The 22,656-nt window shown below is 41.6% G+C and overlaps 1 protein-coding gene across 3 annotated transcripts in view; it reads right to left on the bottom strand.

The window, feature by feature from the left end:
- Window positions 1-721: 721 nt before the first annotated feature.
- ATG10 (autophagy related 10) overlaps window positions 722-22,656 on the bottom strand; it is a 131,909-nt gene continuing 109,974 nt past the window's right edge. Inside the window, exons 7-8 of one of the 3 annotated variants that reach the window (XM_066602957.1) lie at window positions 22,509-22,598; window positions 722-1,503 (exon numbers count right to left, since the gene is read on the bottom strand). In XM_066602957.1, the coding sequence (XP_066459054.1) occupies window positions 22,511-22,598 (88 nt within the window). In that variant the 3' untranslated portion in view covers window positions 722-1,503; window positions 22,509-22,510. Of the gene's footprint in view, window positions 1,504-10,062; window positions 11,413-16,591; window positions 17,724-22,508; window positions 22,599-22,656 lie in introns of those variants that run through there. The other 2 variants (XM_066602955.1, XM_066602958.1) reach the window with 2 other exon arrangements.

The following is a 22,656-nucleotide window of genomic DNA, read 5'->3' as shown; positions in this document are numbered from 1 at the left end:
GCTGCCACCCCCCACCTCCACCCCCGAGCACGCTCGGACCAGTAAGCAGTTACTCGAGAAGAGCGATGCTCGCTCAAGTAACTGCTTTATCCGAGCATGCTCGCTCATCTCTAGTTAACAATTATTACGATTGAACAAAATTAGAGTTTAAGGGCTCCTTCACCGGGTGTATTTGTGGACATATTTGTGCATACAAAAATTGCGTGCGCAATACACAGAAAATAGAACCCATTGATAGCAATGGATTCATTCTTAATTCCTGAATTTATACAACTAAAGACCCCATAGAAGTCTATGGGAGATGCACAAATACACACTCAATATGCAAGGGTATGTGTGAAATACAGTGCAAAACCACAGGGAAAAGAACACATCTGGACTTCCTTAGGCTAAATGCATGGTCTTAGTCGCATGCTAAAGCACATACACCCGTGTGAAGGAGCCCCAGGGCTGCTTTCATATCTGCATCAGAGGCTACTTTGCAGATTCTGTTGCTTTTTACAAGATGTAAAAGCATAACATGCAGCATTTCTTTTTTCTGTAACTATGGCAGACACCTCTGTGGGACATAGTAAACCCCTATTATAAGGAAATAGGTTCCATTGGTCTCCACCGGTGTCCATTGTGCAAAACCTCCAACTTGGTTTCCATTTATGGTGGAACAATCAAACAAATGAAAAAAAAAAACGGCACTCACAACCTACAAAAAACATATTGGGGCGCAATTGCCTTTTTATTATTCGGTGTCTTCTTACATTTTTCTACGCAGCTACTTAGGACACTTTTTTGTATTTCTTTATCTAGGCATTTTTTGTCATTTGGCTTGCAATAAATTGTTCCCTTTCCAGTGTTGACTACTGCAGTGTATGGTTTACGGACTTCATAGCTTCGGCTTTCCTTATGTGTGATGCTTTTTTCATTTTAAATCTATAATTTTGAGTATTCCGATGAAGACGGCATGATGATTCATTCAGCTTTGTGCTGTCTGTTATTTCTGTAGGTTTTGTAGACGTGCGTAGAGCTTTTCATGTATTACAAGGCTACAGCATCTAGGAAATGTACAGCCTACAAGCATTTTTGTGCCAAAATTTCTAGCAGTTGTCAGCTTTTTGATTAAATCCATTTGGGTTTAATTTGTAAATGTTTGATTAACCAATCATGACAAATAAATTCCAATGACTATGTCTGCATGACCCGGCAGCCTTCATGAGAACATCTGTTCCACTTCATTTGGGTTCCAGCCATTGTCGGTTGGTATTTTGTAATTGGCCAAGCTGCATCACGGTTGTATTAGTGGCTTCCACTATCAGCATCCACAGTACATTAGGATTTGTTAACCACGCTCCATCAGCACACATTAGAGTGACAAATAGAGCTGGAGGTACAGTATGAACTGTGCGCACGAGATGACAGCGTTCTCCAGCCTAACATCTGATTTCCCTGGAGTTGATCTCAGACGTAGAATGATGAGCAGCTATGTCAGACTACAATTGGCCTGTGATCCTGGAATGAACAATGGGGTAATGTTAGGATATGTACAAAATGTGCAGAAACAAACTAGTGAAATGTGAATGCAGCCTTATAATGCAAAAGCAATAGAAGAAAACATTAGAGATGCCTGTTATTCTGCAATGGTAAACAATATCCAAAAGGAAATTAGATTATTAATTCCAAATGTTCTGGCAAGATACCGACTTGGTCTTTGCCAAGACAACTTTGGCGAACGACACTGAATCCCCACGAATAGAAAGAAGCTTAATAGCTTAATGTAATATGGTGTGTTTATAGCTAAGCATATGAAAAGGAGTCAAAACCTAAAGATGGATTACAGCGCCAAAGATCAATAACATTAAAAGAATTCTATACAAGTTATTGTCTAAAAGAAAATACATTGTTTTCCACTTAAACACCCAAGTCAAACAAATACTTGAATCCGTAATAAGTGGAAAAAAAAGTAATTGAATGAAATCTATTAGTTGGGCAGCCTACTTCTGTAAACCACAAAACAAACAGCGCCCTGCTGAGGCTAATGAATGCTATAGAAAGAAATACACAGAAAAAGGACCAGTGTTTTAAAAAGGTGATATTATTTTTTTGATAGGTTCTCTTAAGTAAAAGTATTTAAAAGTAGGCGGTGGAGCCAAGCTACTCCAATAGGTCTCAATCAACCTTTGGACTGGTGATGTGCTTCAATGGACGACACTCCAACTGGTGCACCCCTCAAAGAAGCTGTCGCACATTTCCTCTTCTCTGCTGCTGTATTGGAGAGGAAAACAGAACTTATATGTGATTCAGGACGATCAGGCTTAGCACATAGCAACAGTGGGAAGTGATCAGCTCAATGATATCTGCGAGTAATCAGCTAACCTCTTTAATATTCAGCAGTAGCATTTGGATGCCAGGGGGGGTTAAGCTGCGAGGTGACTGCAGTAAATTTTCACAGGATGGGTGGCATATAGAGATGAGCGAGTATACTCGCTAAAGGCAATTGCTCGAGCGAGCATTGCCTTTAGCGAGTACCTGCCCGCTTGAGATGAAAGGTTCGGGTGCCGGCGGCGGGCAGGGAGCTGCGGGGGAGAGCGGAGTGGAACAGAGGGGAGATCTCTCTCTCTCTCTCCCCCCGCTCCCTCCTGCTGACAGCCGCTACTCACCGCTCCCCTGCGCCGGCACCCAAACCTTTCATCTCAAGAGGGCAGGAGCTACTCGATAAAGGCAATGCTCGCTCGAGCAATTGCCTTTATCGAGTATACTCGCTCATCTCTAGTGGCATAGCCAATAAGGTTAGGATGAGGAGGTTTTAAGCCGGCCCATGGGGAACAGTTTTTTTGTGAGAGAGGGAAACATAGAAAATTGATGTTAGAAAAAAAAAGCAAAAGATTCATCTAGTTTGTCCTTATATTATTTCCTATTAACCCTTTCCAATCCAATGTCGTGCCTGCCCCGACATCATCATTTCCCTCCACAGCTCCGATGTCGGGACAGGTCCAACACTGCAGTGCAGGAGTGCATCTGCACCTGATCATCAGACACATCGGGTGCAGATGCACTCCTGCACTGATCCTCATCAAGCACCCCCGAGGAGAAGGCAGAAAGGGTTTTTAACTCTTTTTGCCTTCTCCTTTACACATTACATAGCGCTCAATTAGCGCTATGTAATGCACAGAGATTCCGGCCGACGATCATGTGACCGCCGGTGTTACCTGACCCCCAGCGGTCACATAACTGCCGAAATGGGAGCCTGCACCGTGGAGGGAATGCGGAAGTAATACTTCTGCATTCTCCCTTCTGCCGCCCGGCCCGGCGATCATGTGACCGCTGGGTGCCACCTGACCCCAGCGGTCACATGATCGCTGAGCCGGGAGGCAGAAGGGAGAATGCGGAAGACCCTGGACAGGTAAACAGGTCTGTCAGTTCAGGAGGGTGCAAGGAAAATGTATTTTTTCTCATCCATTCTTCCCAGCTCCAATTTATTTGGAGCTGGGGAGAATGGATGAGAAAAAATAAATGGATTGGAAAGGGTTAAGTTATCTCATATGCTAGATCTATGCTTATCCCAGTCAGCTTGAATCCATTTATTGTTGATTTTCCAACCATATCCGATGGAAGTTTATTCCAAGCATCTACTACTCTTTCAGTAACATATATATAGGTTTTGATTATGTCCCCAGTCTCTCTTCTTTCCTCCAGGTTATACAAATTAAGTTCTTTAAGTCTTTCCTGATAAGTTTTGTTCTTGAGACCTTCCACCATTTTTGTTGCCCGTCTTTAGACTTATTCTATTTTATCAATGTCTTTCTGTAGGCGAGGTCTCCAGGGCTGAACACAGTATTCCAGATGTGGTCTCAACAGAGTTCTATACAGTGGGATCACAATCTCCCTCTTTCTACTGGTTATATCTCTTGCTATGCAGCCGAGTACCCTACATGCTTTCTTTGTAGCCTGAACAAACTATGGACTAATTTTGAGACGGTCAGAGATCCAAATCCCTAAATCCTTCTCTTTAGCAGTCCTGTATAACACAGGAAACCCAATATGATACTCAGTCTGAGGATTTCTTTTTCCCAAATACAATATTTTACATTTGGAAGCACTGAACTGCAGTTTCCATTGTTTTGACCATTTATCCAATAAGGCTAAATCTTTCTCCATGTTCAAGACCCCACCAGGAGTATCAACCCTATTGTACACTTTTCTGTCATCAGTAGGAGGAAGCCAGCTTTAAAGGGGTTCTGTCATTAAAAACAAAAAATTTTATACTTACCTATTGCTCCCCAGGCAGCCTGCTTACCTCTTCTTCTTATCCCACATCTTCTCCTGGAGCCGCTTGTCAATTCGGTCACGTGACCTCCAGCACCCGATTTTCTTCCATCCGGTCAAAAAGCGTACACTGCCTACCTTCCGCTTCCTTCAGGTCAATGTACATTGTCTTGTGAGGAAGCGCGGAATGAAGGTAGCCGCGCGAGACAACGGCACGACTGCGCACGCGCGAGACAGCGGCACACGACTGCACATGCGCGAGTCTGCGGCGCGCTCGCGCTCGCCTGGGAGCACTTTACACGTGCACACTCTCTGCCAATAGAAATGTATCCCTGACACTGTTGTCAGGCAGAATACATTTCTATTAGCCAATGGAAATGCAAGCTTCTGCTGCCTCTCAGCCAATAGAAATGTATCCCTGACACTGTTGTCAGGCAGAATATATTTCTATTAGCCAATGGAAATGCAAGCTTCTGCATATAAGCATATATATATTTTATTTATATAAATATATATATATATATATATATATATATATATATATAAATAAAAGTATATATATAAAAAAGCATATATGTGTGTGCATATATAAATATATGCATATATATATATGTGTGTGCATATATAAATATATGCATATATATATGTGTGTGTGCATATATAAATATATGCATATATATATATGTGTGTGTGCATATATAAATATATCCATATATATATATATGCATATGCATATATATATATATATGCATAAATATATATATATATATGCATATATATATATATATGCATATATATATATGCATATATATATACGCATATATATATATATATGCATATATATATACGCATATATATATATGCATATATATATACGCATATATATATATACACACATATATATATGCATATATGTGTGTATATATATATGTATATACGCATATATGTGTGTATATATATATGTATATACGCATATATGTGTGTATATATATATGTATATATGCATATATGTGTGTATATATATATATATATATATATATATGTATATATGCATATATATATATATATATATATGCATATATATATATGCATATGCATATATATATGCATATATATATATGCACACACATATATGCTTTTTTATAGATATATATATATATATATATATATATAAAAATAAAAGTATATATATATATATAAAAGCATATATGCATATATATATATATATATATTTATATGCATATATATGCTATCTGTATCTGTCTACCCGTCTGTGTCTATCCGTCTGTATTTATCCGTCTGTATTTATCCGTCTATCCGTCTGTATTTATCCGTCTATCCGTCTGTATTTATCCGTCTATCCGTCTGTATTTATCCGTCTGTATTTATCTGTCTATCCGTCTGTATTTATCCGTCTATCCGTCTGTATTTATCCGTCTGTATTTATCTCTCTATGCATCTGTATTTATCCATCTATCCGTCTGTAATTATCCGTCTGCATTTATTTGTCTATCCGCCTGCATTTATCCGTCTGCGTCTGCCCGTCTATCCATCCGCGTCTATGCATCTATATGTTTATGTGTATATACACACATATATCTATCTAGCTTTATTTGTCTGTGTGTGTGTATATGGCGGTTTCAGGCGAATGTAATTTTCTTCCCTTATGCGGCCATGATTGTCACGGCCGTATATTGGGACAAAACTAAGCCTATGATTAATGTGGTTTCTCTCTCGTTAATACTTGACCGAGAAAATATAGGACCTCCCCTATGAATACTATGTGCGTGAAAGATCAGGCGGCCGCCGTATTCCCACCATTTATTTTGTTTCTTACAGTTGCTCCTACAGCGGTGTGTGTGTGTGTTTGTATATGTATGTGTGTATGTGTATATATATGATACACACATACGCACATCACAAGGCATTGTTCTTACAAGGCGCACTGCACTGGCAGACACACTCGCATATTTGCCATGCAAGATATTGGTTTGAGTTTCTCGGGCTGATATAGTGCTCACTTGTGTAAAATCAGCCACAGAGAATGAATTTAACATCACCAAAGACATAAAGCTATACATTGCCCTCTATTGTCAGCATGCTGTTATCCTGACCCCCAAGTGTCAATGCATAATGCATCCCAAGTGGCAGCGTGCCCACCCATATCACGTCTTGTATCCAAGCTAGAGGCGATACAACAGGGTCCTAGAACGTCCATGCCCGTCCGTTTCGCATTATGAATCCAAGCTAGAGGTAGTACAACAGGGTAATAGAATCTCCATGTCCACCCGTATCACATCTTGTATCCAAGCTAGAGGTGGTACGACGGGATACTAGAGCCTTCATGCCTGCCTGTATCACATCTTGTATCCAAGCTAGAGGTGGTACAACGGGATACTAGAGCCTCCATGCCTGCCTGTATCACATCTTGTATCCAAGCTAGAGGCCGCCCAGCAGTGTACTAGAGCCTGCATGCCTGCCTGTATCACATCTTGTATCCAAGCTAGAGGTAGTAAACAGGGTACTAGAGTATCCATGCCCGCCCATATCACATCTTGTATCCAAGCTAGAGGTGGCCCAACAGGGTACTAGAGCCTCCATGCTCCCCGTATCACATCTTGTATCTAAGCTACAGGTGGTACAACAGGGTACTAGAGACTCCATGCCTCCCCATATCACATCTTGTATCCAAGCTAGAGGCGGTACAACAGGGTCCTAGAGCCTCCATGCTCCCTGTATCACATCTTGTATCTAAGCTACAGGTGGTACAACAGGGTACTAGAGCCTCCATGCCCCCCGTATCACATCTTGTATCTAAGCTACAGGTGGTACAACAGGGTACTAGAGCCTGCATGCCCGCCTATATCACATCTTGTATCCAAGCTAGAGGTGGTACAACAGGGTACTAGAGCCTGCATGCCCCCTGTATCACATCTTGTATCCAAGCTAGAGGCGGTACAACAGGACATACATATATACATACAATAAGACCAGCTTTATACAGATGTAAGTGCAGTTGCGCACACTTTTGTGCACTTTTTTGTCTCTCTGAGGGCAGCCGCACATGGGTGTAAGCGTGGAACGTACATGTCCTATGCAGTGTGTAGATATATTACTATACATATTATATGTGTGTGTGTGTATGTATGTGTGTATATATATATTTATATTATATATATATATATATATATATATATACACACACACACACATACATACATATATCTATACACACACATACATACATATATCTATACACACACATCTTGATACATATAAGCATAAATAAATGTATATATACATACACTCATACAATACATTGCATGGGGAATATTCCTGTTTTTACCATGTGGAGTGACTACTGTGAGTGATTTTTATGAGTGACTGCTATGAGTGACTGCTTTGAGTGACTGCTATGAGTGACTGCTTTGAGTGACTACAGTGAGTGGCTACTGTGAGATTGCAGGGAAGATCTGGAGGCCCTTGGGAAACTCTGGGTGTTCAGAGACCCAGGGAGAAACACTAGCAGATTTTGGTAGACTGCAGGCAGGACTATTCACTGCACTGGATGGGCGGAAGTAGCTTTGTGAGGGCGGAAGTGGTCAGCACAGCAAGGGGTGCTGGGAGATGACCTCCTAGCAGGAGGGGCTGAAGATGTAAACAGAGCATGGAGGTGAAAAATGGAGCCAAGGTAAGTACTACTTCTGAAAAAAACGTTTTATATGTGTTATTTACCACAGGTTGTGCCAGCGGGGCAGATTTACTGGAGAAAAAAAAATACAGATTGTAATGACAGAACCCCTTTAAGGGATCAGGGAACTATCTTCTTACAAAAGCCTGTGCGGTTCCACCCCAACTACGGTATGGTTTCAGACATGAGAAGAAAGGTTTATCTACTTCATGTCCGCTGGATTAAAGTCCCATGCCTTATTAAATTAGTAATTTTTAGTACATATTGGCAGTATTTTAAACTGACAGCTAGTGCGTTTTGGACAGGACCCATCTCAAGTCATAGCTATGACCTATGATTAAGAACGGGTTCCATCCAAAACTCTCTAGCCATCAGTGTTTTTTGATACATACTGGCAGTCTTTTCAACTAAGCTCAATAGTTTGGAACTTTTATCTATTTCTTGCACACTGGATTAGGCTTTTTTCTCAGGTTTGGAACAACTTTTTGTACATTAAAGGTAACAAGAAAATTCCTACAGCATAACCCATCTACTGCACCTTTATCTGACCGCAATGCTCTAATTGGGGAGGGGATTGATATATTTCCGGTTTATACTGTTTGATATAAATAGCTTTCAGGATTGTTGAGAAAAAAGCTATTATTTATTCATTGCTTATCATTATGAAGTACGGTAATAGAATATTTATTGGTTATCCTATTATAAAGCCATTTCTTGCAACTAATACAGTGCAATTTACAATCACTGTTGTGTAGAGATGCACTTTCTGATCTTGGAAAAGTACTCAGAATTCACCAGCAGCCCGATGAAAGTTAAAAACATTAAATTTTATTATTTCATTAAATGTATGAAGTGCACATCCAAACAAGGACCAGACAGAAAACGTATTTTAAACTGGACTTGAATTCCTAATCATGCAATTTGTGAACTCACAGACTTTCACTTGTACAATGAACCTTCATTTATAAACGTTGCGCTAAGTTTCAGGCTGCAATTATCATTACATATAGGTGTTGTATCAAAATCTAATGATCACTGATCACTCACTCTGAATGTACTAATGAAATCTGTAGATAGAAGTCTGTATACAGATCAGATAACAGCTGAGGCCCATAGAACTCTATGGAGAGAGGTAGGGCGTACATACGGGTATAGACCATATTCATACCCTTATGCCTTTTTTTCCCATTGAGTATCTCTCTGTAAGGCACATTTAGGGTGCAAGTAGGGTAGGCCATTGGCCAAGTTTGCCCTTATCTGGGCAAGCATCCTGTTTTAGGCAGAACCCTATTTACAGGTTACCTGCAGGGTGAAATTTCTCTAATTCATCTATATCGTCTTCCTTTCATCTCCCTGTTCACTTTTTGGATACATTTTTGATCTTTTATTTACCGTATATACCGGCGTATAAGACGACTTTTGAACCCCGAAAAATCTGCTCTGCAGTCGGGGGTCGTCTTATGCGCCGGTAATACAAAAAAAAAAAAGTGTAAAAAAAAAAATTTTTTTACTCACCTCCCACGGCGTCCTGTCGCGCTCCGGCAGGCTGTCGCTCGCTCCGGCAGGCTGTCGCTCGCTCCTCGTCCCCGGCGCAGCATAGCTTTCTGAATGCGGGGCTTGAAATCCCCGCTTCCAGAAAGCTAAGACACACGCCGGCAGCCATGACAGCATTGAATGGCTGTGATTGGCTAAAGCACACGTGGCTTCAGCCAATCACACTATTCAATGACATCATTGAATGGCTGTGATTGGCTGAAGGCGCACGTGTTAGCAATCACACCCATTCAATGATGTCATTGAATAGTGTGATTGGCTGAAGCCACGTGTGCTTTAGCCAATCACAGCCATTCAATGATGTCATGGCTGCCGGCGTGTGTATTAGCTTTCTGGAAGCGGGGATTTCAAGCCCCACATTCAGAAAGCTATGCTGCGGCGGGGACGAGGAGCGAGCGACAGCCTGCCGGAGCGAGCGACATCCTGCCGGAGCGCGACAGGACGCCGGGGGAGGTGAGTAATAAATTTTTTTTTTTTTTCTCCACTGAATACCGGCGTATAAGGTGACAGTTGGGGGGTCGTCTTATACGCCCCGTCGCCTTATACGCCGGTATATACGGTAATATTTGTCAATATATATTCTTTTACACAGATTAATGTTTTTCTATTTTGATTAATGGTATGTTTTTGACCATTAAGTCAGCTGTGTAAGTGGGCATTTCTTTTGTTTCTCACAATGCTAAAGTAACCCCCAGCATTACACTCCGGGAAAAAATCTGTGTGGAATAACGAACGTGTTATGAATTTTAAAATACCAGTAATTATTAGGAAATTATAGTACCAGTGTTTCAGGTGACATAATGCGCCACACAGCTCTACTACATGTATGTCACACACGCATAGCTCTGCTACATGCATGTCGCACACACAACTCTGTTACTTTGCTTTCTCATATGGTGGCTGAGGTGAAATCATGGATTGTCACTGTGTCATGTAAGCTGCATTAGCTCCACAGTGGCGTTGAACCCTCTGTGGTGACATGTTTGCATGACAGCGACAGTTTGTTCCAACACTGGACAACGGTTGACGATTAGATGGAGACTGGAATGGTGTTGGCGGCATCAGGACTTGAGATGACATTATATCACCATCAGGAGTTGTGAAGATAGTGGTGAAGGACTACGCTTCAATGTTGTTGGTCAATATGCACCGCCAGCTATGTATGTAGACATTTGTGAGGTGTCATTTATTAGAGTCTCCACACAGGTGTGCAGCAGTCTCACAACATACAAACTGCCAGACTGAGTACTGCTGTATCCATAGCAACTGAGGCCGTGGGGGTTTGTGGGGGATGTAGTCCACCCATAATCCCTCATTCTGTTTAGAGACCATGGGACTGATCACAAGACAGTGACATCATCATAGGTCCTGGCAGAACACGAGCTATGTATGTGTAAATTTGTGAAGTGTCATTTATTGGAATCTCCACACAGGTATGCAGCAGTCTCACAACCAGGTACAAACTTTCAGACTGAGTACTGATGTATCCATAACAACTGAGTCTGCAGGGGTTTGTGGGGGATGTAGTCCACCCATAATCCATCATTCAGTGCCCAAGGAGGATAAAGGACCTGTGATGACGTCATCATGTGATCAGGGGGTGCAGCTAAAAGCCGATAACTGATTTCATGATTGTGACATCATCACAGGTGCTATCAGGTTCTACATATAACTTACACAGCACACACAGACTGACGGATCAGTGGTCGTTAGTACTTTGACACAGCATGTTCACTCCATCAGATTCTGCATAGAAAGGTCACTGATCAGTTCCATTGAATTACAGCGGGGCTAATCCATGTCCGGATCCGCTGGCCAATCAGGGTCATAAATAGGAGTTTCCGCTTCAGATTTCTGCAGCAAATTTCCCATGGCAGATTTTCTCAAGACATGTCTCGTGTTAACATACCCTAAAGCAAAAAGATGACAGATGTTGTAAACTGTGGCCATCTATGTCAGAAGTAGCAGGACAACCAACCTTGTACAGGAATTGCACAGATTCTACAGAAGCAAAATGGTAAAACTTTTTAAATGGAGATTGTGTAGAAAGCTTTTAATTTTGTATTTATAAAGCAAATGAGCAATAAAAAAAAATCACTGTGATGGTGTACAGTGCGTAGCCCTGTGAACATGTTTCTTGAGAAACCCAACTGGATGATAAATCAATAAAATGTGTAAAACAAATCCAAACAAATTACTTCAGCATGACGAAGAATTACAAGTTTTTATAGAAATGCACTTTGTTGCGAAACCCTCATATCTGTTTGTTTTCTCAGAGATATACAGATTATTGTAGAATTCACATGATCTACTGTCATACCAATTGAAAACACTTTTTGGCTATGTAGTGTCACCAATAAAATATGGAAGGGGCTATACCCCATGTATCCTGATACTGGGGAGGAAAATACTATAAAAAACACTCTTAGAAATTTTTCAGAAAAGAACTCTCATCAATAGTGAATTTTCAGCCGCCATACTGATTTTTATTATACTGTCCATGCCCGCAACTTTGCCTGTGTTAGGGTGCCTGTCGACGTGCGTGATTTCGCCAGCAGTAAACCGCCGGCGAATCATGCCGGCCGACGCTTTCCATAGCATTGCTATGGAAAAGGCCGGCACCTGTCCACGACCGGAGAATCATTGCAATTCTCCGCTTGTGGCGGGCAATTCATAGCATGCTGCAAATTGCCCCGATTCTCCGCGGCCAGCCTATCTATCAGATAGGGCTAACCGGCGGAGAATTGGTGGCGGCTCCTGCTCCCAGGCGACGGCTCCCGCGGTGGAGATCTGCCGCCGGACTTCGCATCGCCTGTGGACAGGGGGGCCTTAAAATTGAATTTAATGGAAAGTAGCTATAATCACAGATTTGCTCATGCTATAGAATTTCCTTGTATACCACATTTTTGGTTTTCTCATCTGCGATGAGTAGATAAAGAGTACTGTTAGAGTTTACCCATGAGCACACCACATAAAGTTGAGTGTGCAAAAAACATGGAGTGCACAAGTCAATGCCTACCACCAGGGCTGGCTCCTTGTGGGCCATTTTCACAGTGGGTCCACTTAGCAATTTATATTGCTATTAGAAAGGGTGTTCGGCACAGCTGGGGGTGTGATAACTGACAGACGCATTCCCTAAAAATGAACCAGACGTGGATTTCACCTGGCTTCTGCACCCCCATGACAGACTCCACTGATTAGTTAGCACACTGAGGGCTCATGTCCACGGGCAAAATAAGAATTAAAATCCGCAGCGGATTTTAACTCTTCTTCTGCCCGCGGATCCGCACCCCATAGGGATGCATTGACCACCCGCGGGGTAGATAAATACCCGCGGATCGTCAATAAAAGAGATTTAAAAAAAAATGGAGCATGAAAAAATCCGGACCATGCTCCATTTTCATGCGGGTCTCCCGCGGGGTCGGCTCCCGCGGGCTTCTATTGAAGCCTATGGAAGCCGTCCGGATCTGCGGGAGACCAAAAATAGGAATTTAAAAGAATTACTCACCCGGAGCGGGCGCTGAAGGTCTTCTCTTCCTCACGGCCGGATATTTCTTGCTTCGGCGGATGTGCCCGGCGCATGCGCGCGGCACGTCGGCGACGTGCCGGCGACGTGCCGCCGGCGTGACGAATTCATCCGCCGGCCGAAAATGAAGATCCGGCAGTGAGTAACAGCTGACCTTCTCCGCCCGCTACGGATAGGTAAATGCTTTTAAATTCTTCTTTTCAGCGCTCATGTCCGCGGGGCAGGAGGGACCCGCTACAGATTCTACATGGAGAATCTGCAGCGGATCTGATTTTCCCCGTGGACATGAGGCCTGAGTGAGCTTTTTTGTTTTATTGTCAGAGTACAGTGAGGTCTATAAATGATTCAGGGCACATGGGGCCTATAAATAACTAAGGAAAGTCAGATGCACAGCGGTGCAGGGCAGGGGCAGCTTTATAGGCAAAAAAAATGGTAGCTGTGCATCTGGTACTGTGGGTTAGCATAGAGCATCACATTGTAGAAGGCATGTGTCCACTAGCCTTGAGGGTAACATTTCCATTACAAGTAGGTGTGCAACTCTTGCATTCAGGCTCTGTGCTTGTGGATGGTTGGGGTGGAATTTTTTTTGTTCCCAGAGTTGGGGAATGGAGGTCTGTCTGCTGACCTGGGACACACTGGAATATCGGGTAGATGTCAATGCCGGTGAAGGTAGTGGTGGCGGCTCAATTCCTGCTCTCTGTTTCCCACTCCTGGCTCTAAAGCCTACAATCCGATCTTTAATTGCGGAGGAATGGCCTGAAGTAGGTGGTCTACTGCCCCTACACAAAACTGCCAATTTGTGCTCAGCGGGCACTACATCAACAAGGAGAGCGATGAAGGAAGAGGCAGCGGAAGAGAGATCAGGATGAGGCTGACTCTTTGCCCTCTGGCCAAGGTGGGCTCTCCAAGGCAGTGGGTGGTGGGAGTTAATGTGACCACTCTTCTGTAATTACATGTGATTTTAAAGAATACCCAGGCTGCACAGGTCCTGTAAGCAGACCTAGCTGTGGACCTAATGTTGCTGCTGCTGCTGCAACTATTAGTAGATGAGGGTGGTGGCACTGCCCTTTTGTTTTCCTGCGGCACCCTAATCACTGCCTTTGCAGGGTGCTGCCCCTCAATGTCTGCCTCTCACTCCTCCACCCGAGAGCTGCTATCATGACTCTCTCTGTCCATGTTGGGTCAAGCACCTCAAATTCCTCTACCTTCTCTTCCTGTTAGTCATCCTTCTCCTCCTGAGTGGACTCTATGTCCCAGTAAGCACTTCCATTTCCACATCCCTCTGAGTACACATTGCCTGTGTAGGGCTGACCACGAGCACTATCCCACCCTCATCTTCCTCTTCCGAGGAAAAAAATGGTTGAGCATCAGTGCTTTCTTGGTCTTCTCCCTCTGGTTGTTTCAACTGCCCTATTGACATCCATGACACTGAATGATAAAACAGCTCGTCAGACTGATCCATGTGGACTGCTTTGGAGGGTGCAAGGTGTTTGGCATGGGGTGATGTTGATAGGGAATGCTCATGGCCAACTGGTGTAGACTAACTGCTGTGTGCCTGTGACTTGGAGGAATAAAAGGCAGTGGTACTTGAGGCATGCTACGTCAATCACACTACGACCTATTCTGCATGCTGTGGATGTAATGCACAGACAGAACCTCTCCTAAGGAATGGCATTGGGTTTGCCTTGCTTCCTGCAGAATGTGGCGCTATTGGTTCAGTGGGAGCCGCTTAAAGTGGCAACTTGTCCCATCCTCTACCTCCACCACCACAAACGCGTTCCCCTAACCCTTGCTGTCTTCACTTTACTTTTTATTTATTTTATTTAGCTGCTTTTGTTCACTTTTTAGTGTAGTTTTATGTAACTTATCGGGTAACCTTGTTGTTTGCAGAAAACCACTGCTAGCTGCATATGGCCTGCAAATAATTTGTAGTGGGTGGACTGGCAACTTTGAACGACATCTGAGCTACTGACATGCACTGTGTGCGTTTTCTATTTTCCTGTTCAGTTTTCTTTTTGTTTCATATTAACAAAAAAAGCACTGCCAACTAAATAAGCCACAATCCTGGGAGCCATGATGTGGGAGCAGAAGGCCACAGACTAGCTTGTATGTTTGATAGCTGTCCCTCTTTGGTTCAGCGTAATTGAATTCCCCAAATCCCACTGCTAGCTGCGTAAGGTCTTCAAATACCTTGTAGTGGCTGGACTGGCATCTTTGAACAATGTGTGAGGCAACAAAGAGAGAACTGCAATATTCTCCATGCCAAAGCGTATTTTGTCTGTCTGCTTCGCTGCTATATACATTGACAGCAGCAGAAATATCCCCTCTCCCAATGTACAGACCACGTTTCGTATAGGCATATAAATGTGATGCAGAAACTGTCTCTGCTCCCTCTGACAGAACTCTGTTTAAGTTCTCTGCTGGTATACAAGCTTTCACACCCATGACAGCAATATATCCTCTGTAGAATATCTGTCCCTATTAACAACAGACCACATGCAATACAGGCATATAAACGCAATGGGGCTTCTTTCTCTGGTCCATCCAATATGACCCCAGTATACAAGCTTTCACGTCAGCAGCCATATATGCTCTGCAGAATATCTGTCCCTATTACCAACATATCACATGTTATATAGGCATATAAACATGATGCAGCTTCTCTGTCCTATGCTCAACTATAAAATGGTCGCTAATTGCACTGTACTTATGTTACATATGACTTGGTTATGTGATGCAGCCTTAGGCAAGATGGAACACACATTTGGTGACATCAGCAAGGCACCCTGGCTACTGGTTGGCTACACACGGACTTCTGTGGCAGTTGCTCAGCAACTTTTGCTAAAAATTGGTTAAAAATAACCAGATTCGATTTTGCGAAAATTGGGACGATTTTATTGCCCATTCGATCAAGATGAGCAACACTAAAACGAAGGCCTCACGGAGCTCTGTCAATGTAAAAATAAAGAGGTTATGGCTCTTGAGATACAGTGATCCAAAAACTAACCTTTTTTTAAAGTGTTTTTATCATCCAAAAATAGGGTACATATAAAAACTGTATAAACTTAGTATCACTGTAGTGATGGTGACTCCGAAAATAATGGTATCACCTTATTTATTATGCATGCTGAACGCTGTAAAAATGAAATCCAAAAAATAGGCAGAAGTTATAGAATATAGGTTATAGCAAATGGTCTTATTAAAAAGATACAACTTGTCCTGCAAAAAACCAAGCCCTCATATAACTATGTCGACAGAAAAATTAAAAAGTTAGGGCTTTAGGAATGGAAAAAACTAAACAATTGGTTGGTCATTAGATCCTAAAATGGGTCCATTATTAAGAGGCTAAAAGAAGGAAGCGGCCAAAGACAGGCAAGCATGGCGTAAGCGGATCCACAAAAGTGACCGAAAGTCGGCAACGACTGAACGGATAAATCATCATCAAAACATGCAAAGCTTAAAATGTAGTGCTTTCTTGGAGTGGAACAAATGCAAAAAAAATAAACGTAACATAAACATTAATAAAAAAGCATAAATGTGATTTTTTATAAAGGCAACATATTTATTAGATAAATATTCATAAATCATCAAAAATATACACATACTGGAAATAACCTCAACTGTAACAACCTGTACAATACTGCTAATCTATGACTAATGGCGATCGAAGAAAAATGCCACTTTGTAGGGAAAATTTAGAAGAGGTGAGGCGCTCAGCAAGACGTACGGGCCAGACCTTCTCACCCAACATCACAGTCTGATATCACAAATGCCCTTATAGTTGAACGATTAGAGACTATAAAAGCTTGTGATGTGCAGCTGTCTCCAACATTTTGGCAATACAATGTATATATACTCTATGAAGGTTTCCTATCTTATAAAGTGATGACATATTGCAAGCACATGCCATGACTTTATAGTCGGTAAGAGTCTGATGTCTAGGACCCCACCGATCCTCAGAATGAAAGTGTTCAATGCTGTCCCCCCATAACCAGTGGCGTAACTATAGAGGATACAGTTGCACTGGCCCAAAAGCCTTAGGGGGCCCATAAGGCCACTCTTTTCCATATAGGGAGCCCAGTACTATGAATAAAGCATTATAGTTGAGAGCCCTGTTACAGATTTAAAGAAAACTTAACAAATCAATGCTGTGGCCCCTTCATTGTTAGGTTTGGTGGGGTCCCATTGATCATAAAGTGATGGCATGTCCTTGCAATATGCCATCACTTAATAAGATTGGAATATCCCTTTAAATCTAAAACTAAGCATCACTTCATTAATTGGTTCCCCATAATTATGAACGGTTGCACATATATACATTTCCGCACTAAAACCATGAGGCATCAGACATACATGAATCTGCAACATAAGCCAATGATAACAGAGCTCTTTCCAGAAATATTAATGACACGTCTACACAATGCAGGAATATAGAGGAATAACAGAAGCTCCTGCTTGCACGGAAGCAGTAATCTGACATGTCGATCGCAACACTCCTGCCAAGATATACAGTCTTGCAATGAAATACTTTATTTTGACATAAAGTAACTTTTTCATGATGAAAATTTCTGAACTGGCGTCTGTAAATGAAACATGGGCATAGTCCCAATGACCTCAGACTCCGGTAGAGCACCTGGGATTTTTTCTTCAGTGAATTTCATTAAGCTTCGGGTTTTTTTGCTTCCAAGTATAATGCTGCAGATTTAATTATCACAGAATGACTCTTCTGATTTGCTGCCAATCATTTCTGCAGTTATACGCCTGTAATCTGCACCATAGCTTCTAATATTTCAAAGGCGGTTGAAGGAATATGGCAATGCTGAGTGAGAGGCACAAATACATTAAAAGGGTTATCTGAGAGTAGAAAAAAAAATCCACGGACTGTGTCCGGTAATCAAGTGAATGGGGTTCTGCAATGCCAGAAATAACCCATGAACAAGACTGGTGCTGTTTTTGGAAAATAGATGGCCCTCACTTAACCCCTTTAAATTTGTCAGAAATGAAGGGTGAGTACTCTAAATGCATCACTCTTAGAATCGTAAAATGTTATAGTTCTCAGTAAGAGAAACTAAATAATCTTGCAGATATGATACCTTTTAATGGCTAATAAAAATATGTAATCTTACAGCAAGCTTTCAAAACTGTTTAGGTTCCTTCATCATTAATCCACTTTCAACAGAGGGTTAAATTCTCCAAGAGGATTCATGCCTGAATGGGAAGTATGAGAAATCTACAGCACAGATCACACTCTGGCCTGGTGACCCCCTAACACTAATTCAGGGACCATAAAACCTTCACATCTTTATCAGTGGACTATCTAAGTAGGTTTTTAATATTCTACTCATTATAATCACATCCATGTCTGTGACTTGTCATAAGTATGTGTACATATATATGTATACACACATATATATTACATACACATGCCTCTTCGGATCTATTGGATTATGCCTGAGGAAGAGCCCTGGTAAGTTGGAAAGCTTGCTTTACTCGGTTTCTCTTGCTAGGAACAATCACGTGAAAGCTTGCCGTAACATTACATCTGTTTGTTATCTGTTTATAGGTGTCATATCTACACGGTTATTTTGTTTCTCTTAGTGATAACTATAACATTTTGCTCTACTGGTTAACATGGTATCATTTTTTAGCTTTTAACTATGTATGGCTGCAAGGGATTTCTGGGCATTTTGCATCCCTGGTGGCTGGGATAATATTCACACTTCTGATATTTACACAAAAAGCTGAATTATATAATAAATCCATTTTATACATTTATACCATACATACTACTGAAAGTAGATGAACAGCATATTGTTAAAATGCCATTTATCACTTTATATATACTAATACCTTTTCGCAATTTTGCAACAAAGTGTGCCTTGTGTGAAATGCATTACAATTCATCTTTGTGGTTAACATTCTGACCCAAGCAGAGTTTTACAAAACTTTCTAAAAGTACTAAAAGTACAAGGTGTGCAGAGGTCATATAAAAGACAGGATCTATGACCAGATTCGCAAATCTTTACAAAATTATCAAAACTGAAGAGTTTAAAAAGCTGCTTTCAAGTGACAAATTAAAAAAAAAATCAACTTACAAAAAACAGGGATTGATGGCTTGAAAAGTGAGCACAGCCTATATATTTTGTGATAGTAGACAACATGAAGATTGTAAGAGTCCTACCTAGCAGTTTAAAAGTCATGCAGATTTATAGTGATTGTTTTGCAAAAATTGCATGAAAGTTCAAAAGTAGAGATGAGCGAGCATGCTCGGATAAGGCAGTTACTCGAGCGAGCATCGCTCTTTTCGAGTAACTGCATTCTCGACAGAGCAGGCTCAGGGGGGTGGCGGGGGGAAGAGTGAGAGAGATCTACCCCCTGCCGCCCACTTGAGCCTACTCAGACGAGAATGCAGTTACTCGAGAAGAGCGATGCTCGCTCGAGTAACTGCCTTATCCGAGCATGCTCGCTCATCTCTATTCAAAAGTCTAACCAAAAAGTGATACTCTGTTTATCCCCAAGACATGTTCCAAAAACAAAAATTCAAGGTGTGCAAAGTACACGTGTGCCACACATACAAACCTTGATTACCTTCATAGAAATGTATCAGTTATTTAAATTAATCATTGCATGCGATTTTAAAATGTGTCTCTATAATTTAGGCTCTAGCAGAACATGTAGAACAAATTATTATTTTTTGCTTATTAACTAAAGTGGGCAGATAGCAAGAAAAACATTTTAAAAATGTCTATTCGTGACCAATCTGTGTGTAAGTTGTATTTTTCATGCCAGCTATTTTTTTACTCTATTTTGTCAAGTAGGTGTGAGGCCATAGTGCTCGAGTGTGCCCATAATGGGCAATAGTGCTCGAGTGTGCCCATAATGGGCAATAGTGCTCGAGTGTGCCCATAATGGGCAATAGTGCTCGAGTGTGCCCATAATGGGCAATAGTGCTCGAGTGTGCCCATAATGGGCAATAGTGCTCGAGTGTGCCTTGGACTCCCTTCCCTGTTCACCAGGCACAGTCGTATACATTTTGAGTACCAATTGAGTACCAATACCAACTGCAATACCAGTTATAGATATTACCAAATGTATGTAGCGGTACCTAGTAAGCAATTGTATGGATGCAAAGCTTAATGGAGTTCCAAAGATCTTTTAATCAGCTGATCCAGTGGTGCTGCCAGAAGTTGGCCACCCACTAATCTAATATTTATAACCAATCCTAAGGACAAGACATCAATATCAAAGTCCAGGAAAACCCTTTTACTCCTCCTTCTTCGTAGCTTCCTGTTTATATTGATAGCCCTTAGAATAAAAGACTGACAGAACAATCTGATCTCACTGGATACTCCCCCATCCAGCTGTCTGACAACTATAATTCTGTAGCTATGTTTGCCTCATGTACAGTTTCTCCATTTGCTGCTTTGAATTCTTCTACCTCTGTTAGGATTTATAGGCTGCTGCTTGTACTATAATGTCTTTAATACTAACTGGAACTTTCTTTGAATCCAAGACACATTAATTCATGAAATGTGTCACGCTGCGCACTGCGTGATGGACAGCAAAATATTGCCTATGGCTGGCTATAATGTAGGAGTCTATTGTGAGAAGGCGACACTGATTCAGCCTGAACTCCCACACATTACCCATTATCACAAACATGAGATCCAGCACCGGCAGCCAGAAATGCTCAGGAGAGTTCTAACAATGGGAACTTACATTTTTATGTTACAATGGGTAAACGTGCCAAATACTTGGAAATTCTGGAGCCTGGTACTATGACAGTTCATTTAAAAGGTCCAACACAGAGAGGGGGCCTCCTCGGTCACCCGAATAACTCACCCACAAGATAGGGGGCGGCCATTTAGGTGTCATGGCAGCTTGGTGTCTTGTGAAGGATCCCAGAGCTGCCATGTGTTTCTGCCTATTAAGCCGTGCCTGTGTCGTGACGTAATAAAATGTGCGCAGAAATACATTATATTGCAATACTGAAGCACTGCAATAGATGTATAAGTGGTTAAATGATTGTTAGTTGAAGTCCCCTATGGGGACTAAAGGCAAAAGTTTTTTTAAAAGTTTTTTTTTTAAATGATTAAATATAAAAACATTAAAAAGTTGTAAAAACTTTTCTCAGGCATCACATAAATAAAAAATTGTTATCACCACATTGATAAAAGTCCAATTTATGACAATATCACATTATTATATGCTGCACAGTGAATCCTACCAGAAAAAAAACATGTAATGCCAGAACTGCATTTTTCTGGTAACTCCCCCTTCCAAAAAAAACTGAATAAAGAGCAAATCAAAAAGTCATATGTACCCCAATATACAAACAAAAAACAAGCCCTCGCACAGCTGCATTGACTAAATGAATTAAAAAAGTTATGGGAGTCAAAAGACAGCAATAGAAAACAGTTTTTTTTTAAAGAAAAGGCTTTTTTTTAAGTTGTACAGCATATAAATAATTGTATATATAAGCGATATAAATTTGGTATGGCTTCTCTCATACTGACACACGAATGAAAGATAACTTATTTTAACCACATCATTAGTGCCGAAAAAACAAGAAATCCCCACTTTCACCCCCCCCCTTTTTTTTTACAGTTTTTCCAATTACATGGTATGCTAAATCAAATGTAAAAACTACAATTCATTCCGCAAAAAAAAAAAACAGGCCCTCATGTAGCTGTGTCGCTGAAAAAATAAAGACGCTGTGGTTTTTTTTAATAGTGGAGATGGGAAACTGAAAATGATGAACACAAAAAAGGCTGCAGCAGGAACGGGTTAATTATACATTCTTCTAAGGGACCATTCACACAGCCATATGCAGGTTGCATCTGAGGTTCTCGGGCACACCTTGCATCGGACAGCACATGGACATACGCCGCATGCTGCCTGATCTCCGCGGGTGGTGGAAATTGTACGTCTGATTCTGGTCCGTGATACAGACTAGAACTGGACGTCCTACAATTCATCACAGAGACCATTGGGAGGGGAAGTATGCTCGTGTGAATGGGCCCCAAGTATCAGTCTGTCAAAAAAACCTTGAAGGCCCTTAAGCAATAGGGAGCGCTGGAAAGGGGTTAAATCATGTGTGTAATGTGATCAATATATTAACCCCTTAAGGACAGGGGTTATTTTGGGCTTGTTGCAGGCCTAGAAGGTTCTCACATAACTGATTTGGGGGTCAACTTTAGGACCTTGGCTGCCAAGGCAACCCATCGGCATCCCACAATTGCTTTGTGGGAACACTGATAGCCAAGGGAGCCAGCTCCATCTATTGTACAGTGGCCAGGGTTGGTACTGCAGGCTGAATCCCGTTCACTTCAGTAAGACTCAGCCTCCAATACCAACCTGGGCCACTGCGCAATGTACGGAGCTGGCTGCTTCCTGCAGAAAAAACACCTAGAAGTTGGAAAAAACCCTTTAAGTAGCATAGGTATAACTGTGGAAAATAAATGTCAGACATAAATGTACCTCTACACCGTTTTTCCATAACTTAATGGTAAAGACAATCCAACCACAGGTCCTACTGTACTAAGCCACGAAGTGATGTAGTTTCCTTCTCTAAAAAGCAAAAAAAAAACAGTTATTAGGAGGCTGCTGTCACTGTGTAAAGCATATG

Source organism: Eleutherodactylus coqui, chromosome 5 (genome assembly GCF_035609145.1).
Source record: "Eleutherodactylus coqui strain aEleCoq1 chromosome 5, aEleCoq1.hap1, whole genome shotgun sequence".
In the NCBI taxonomy this organism is placed as follows: Eukaryota; Metazoa; Chordata; class Amphibia; order Anura; family Eleutherodactylidae; genus Eleutherodactylus; species Eleutherodactylus coqui.
Note: the sequence above shows the minus strand (reverse complement) of the source record. Positions and strands in the feature narration are given on the sequence as shown.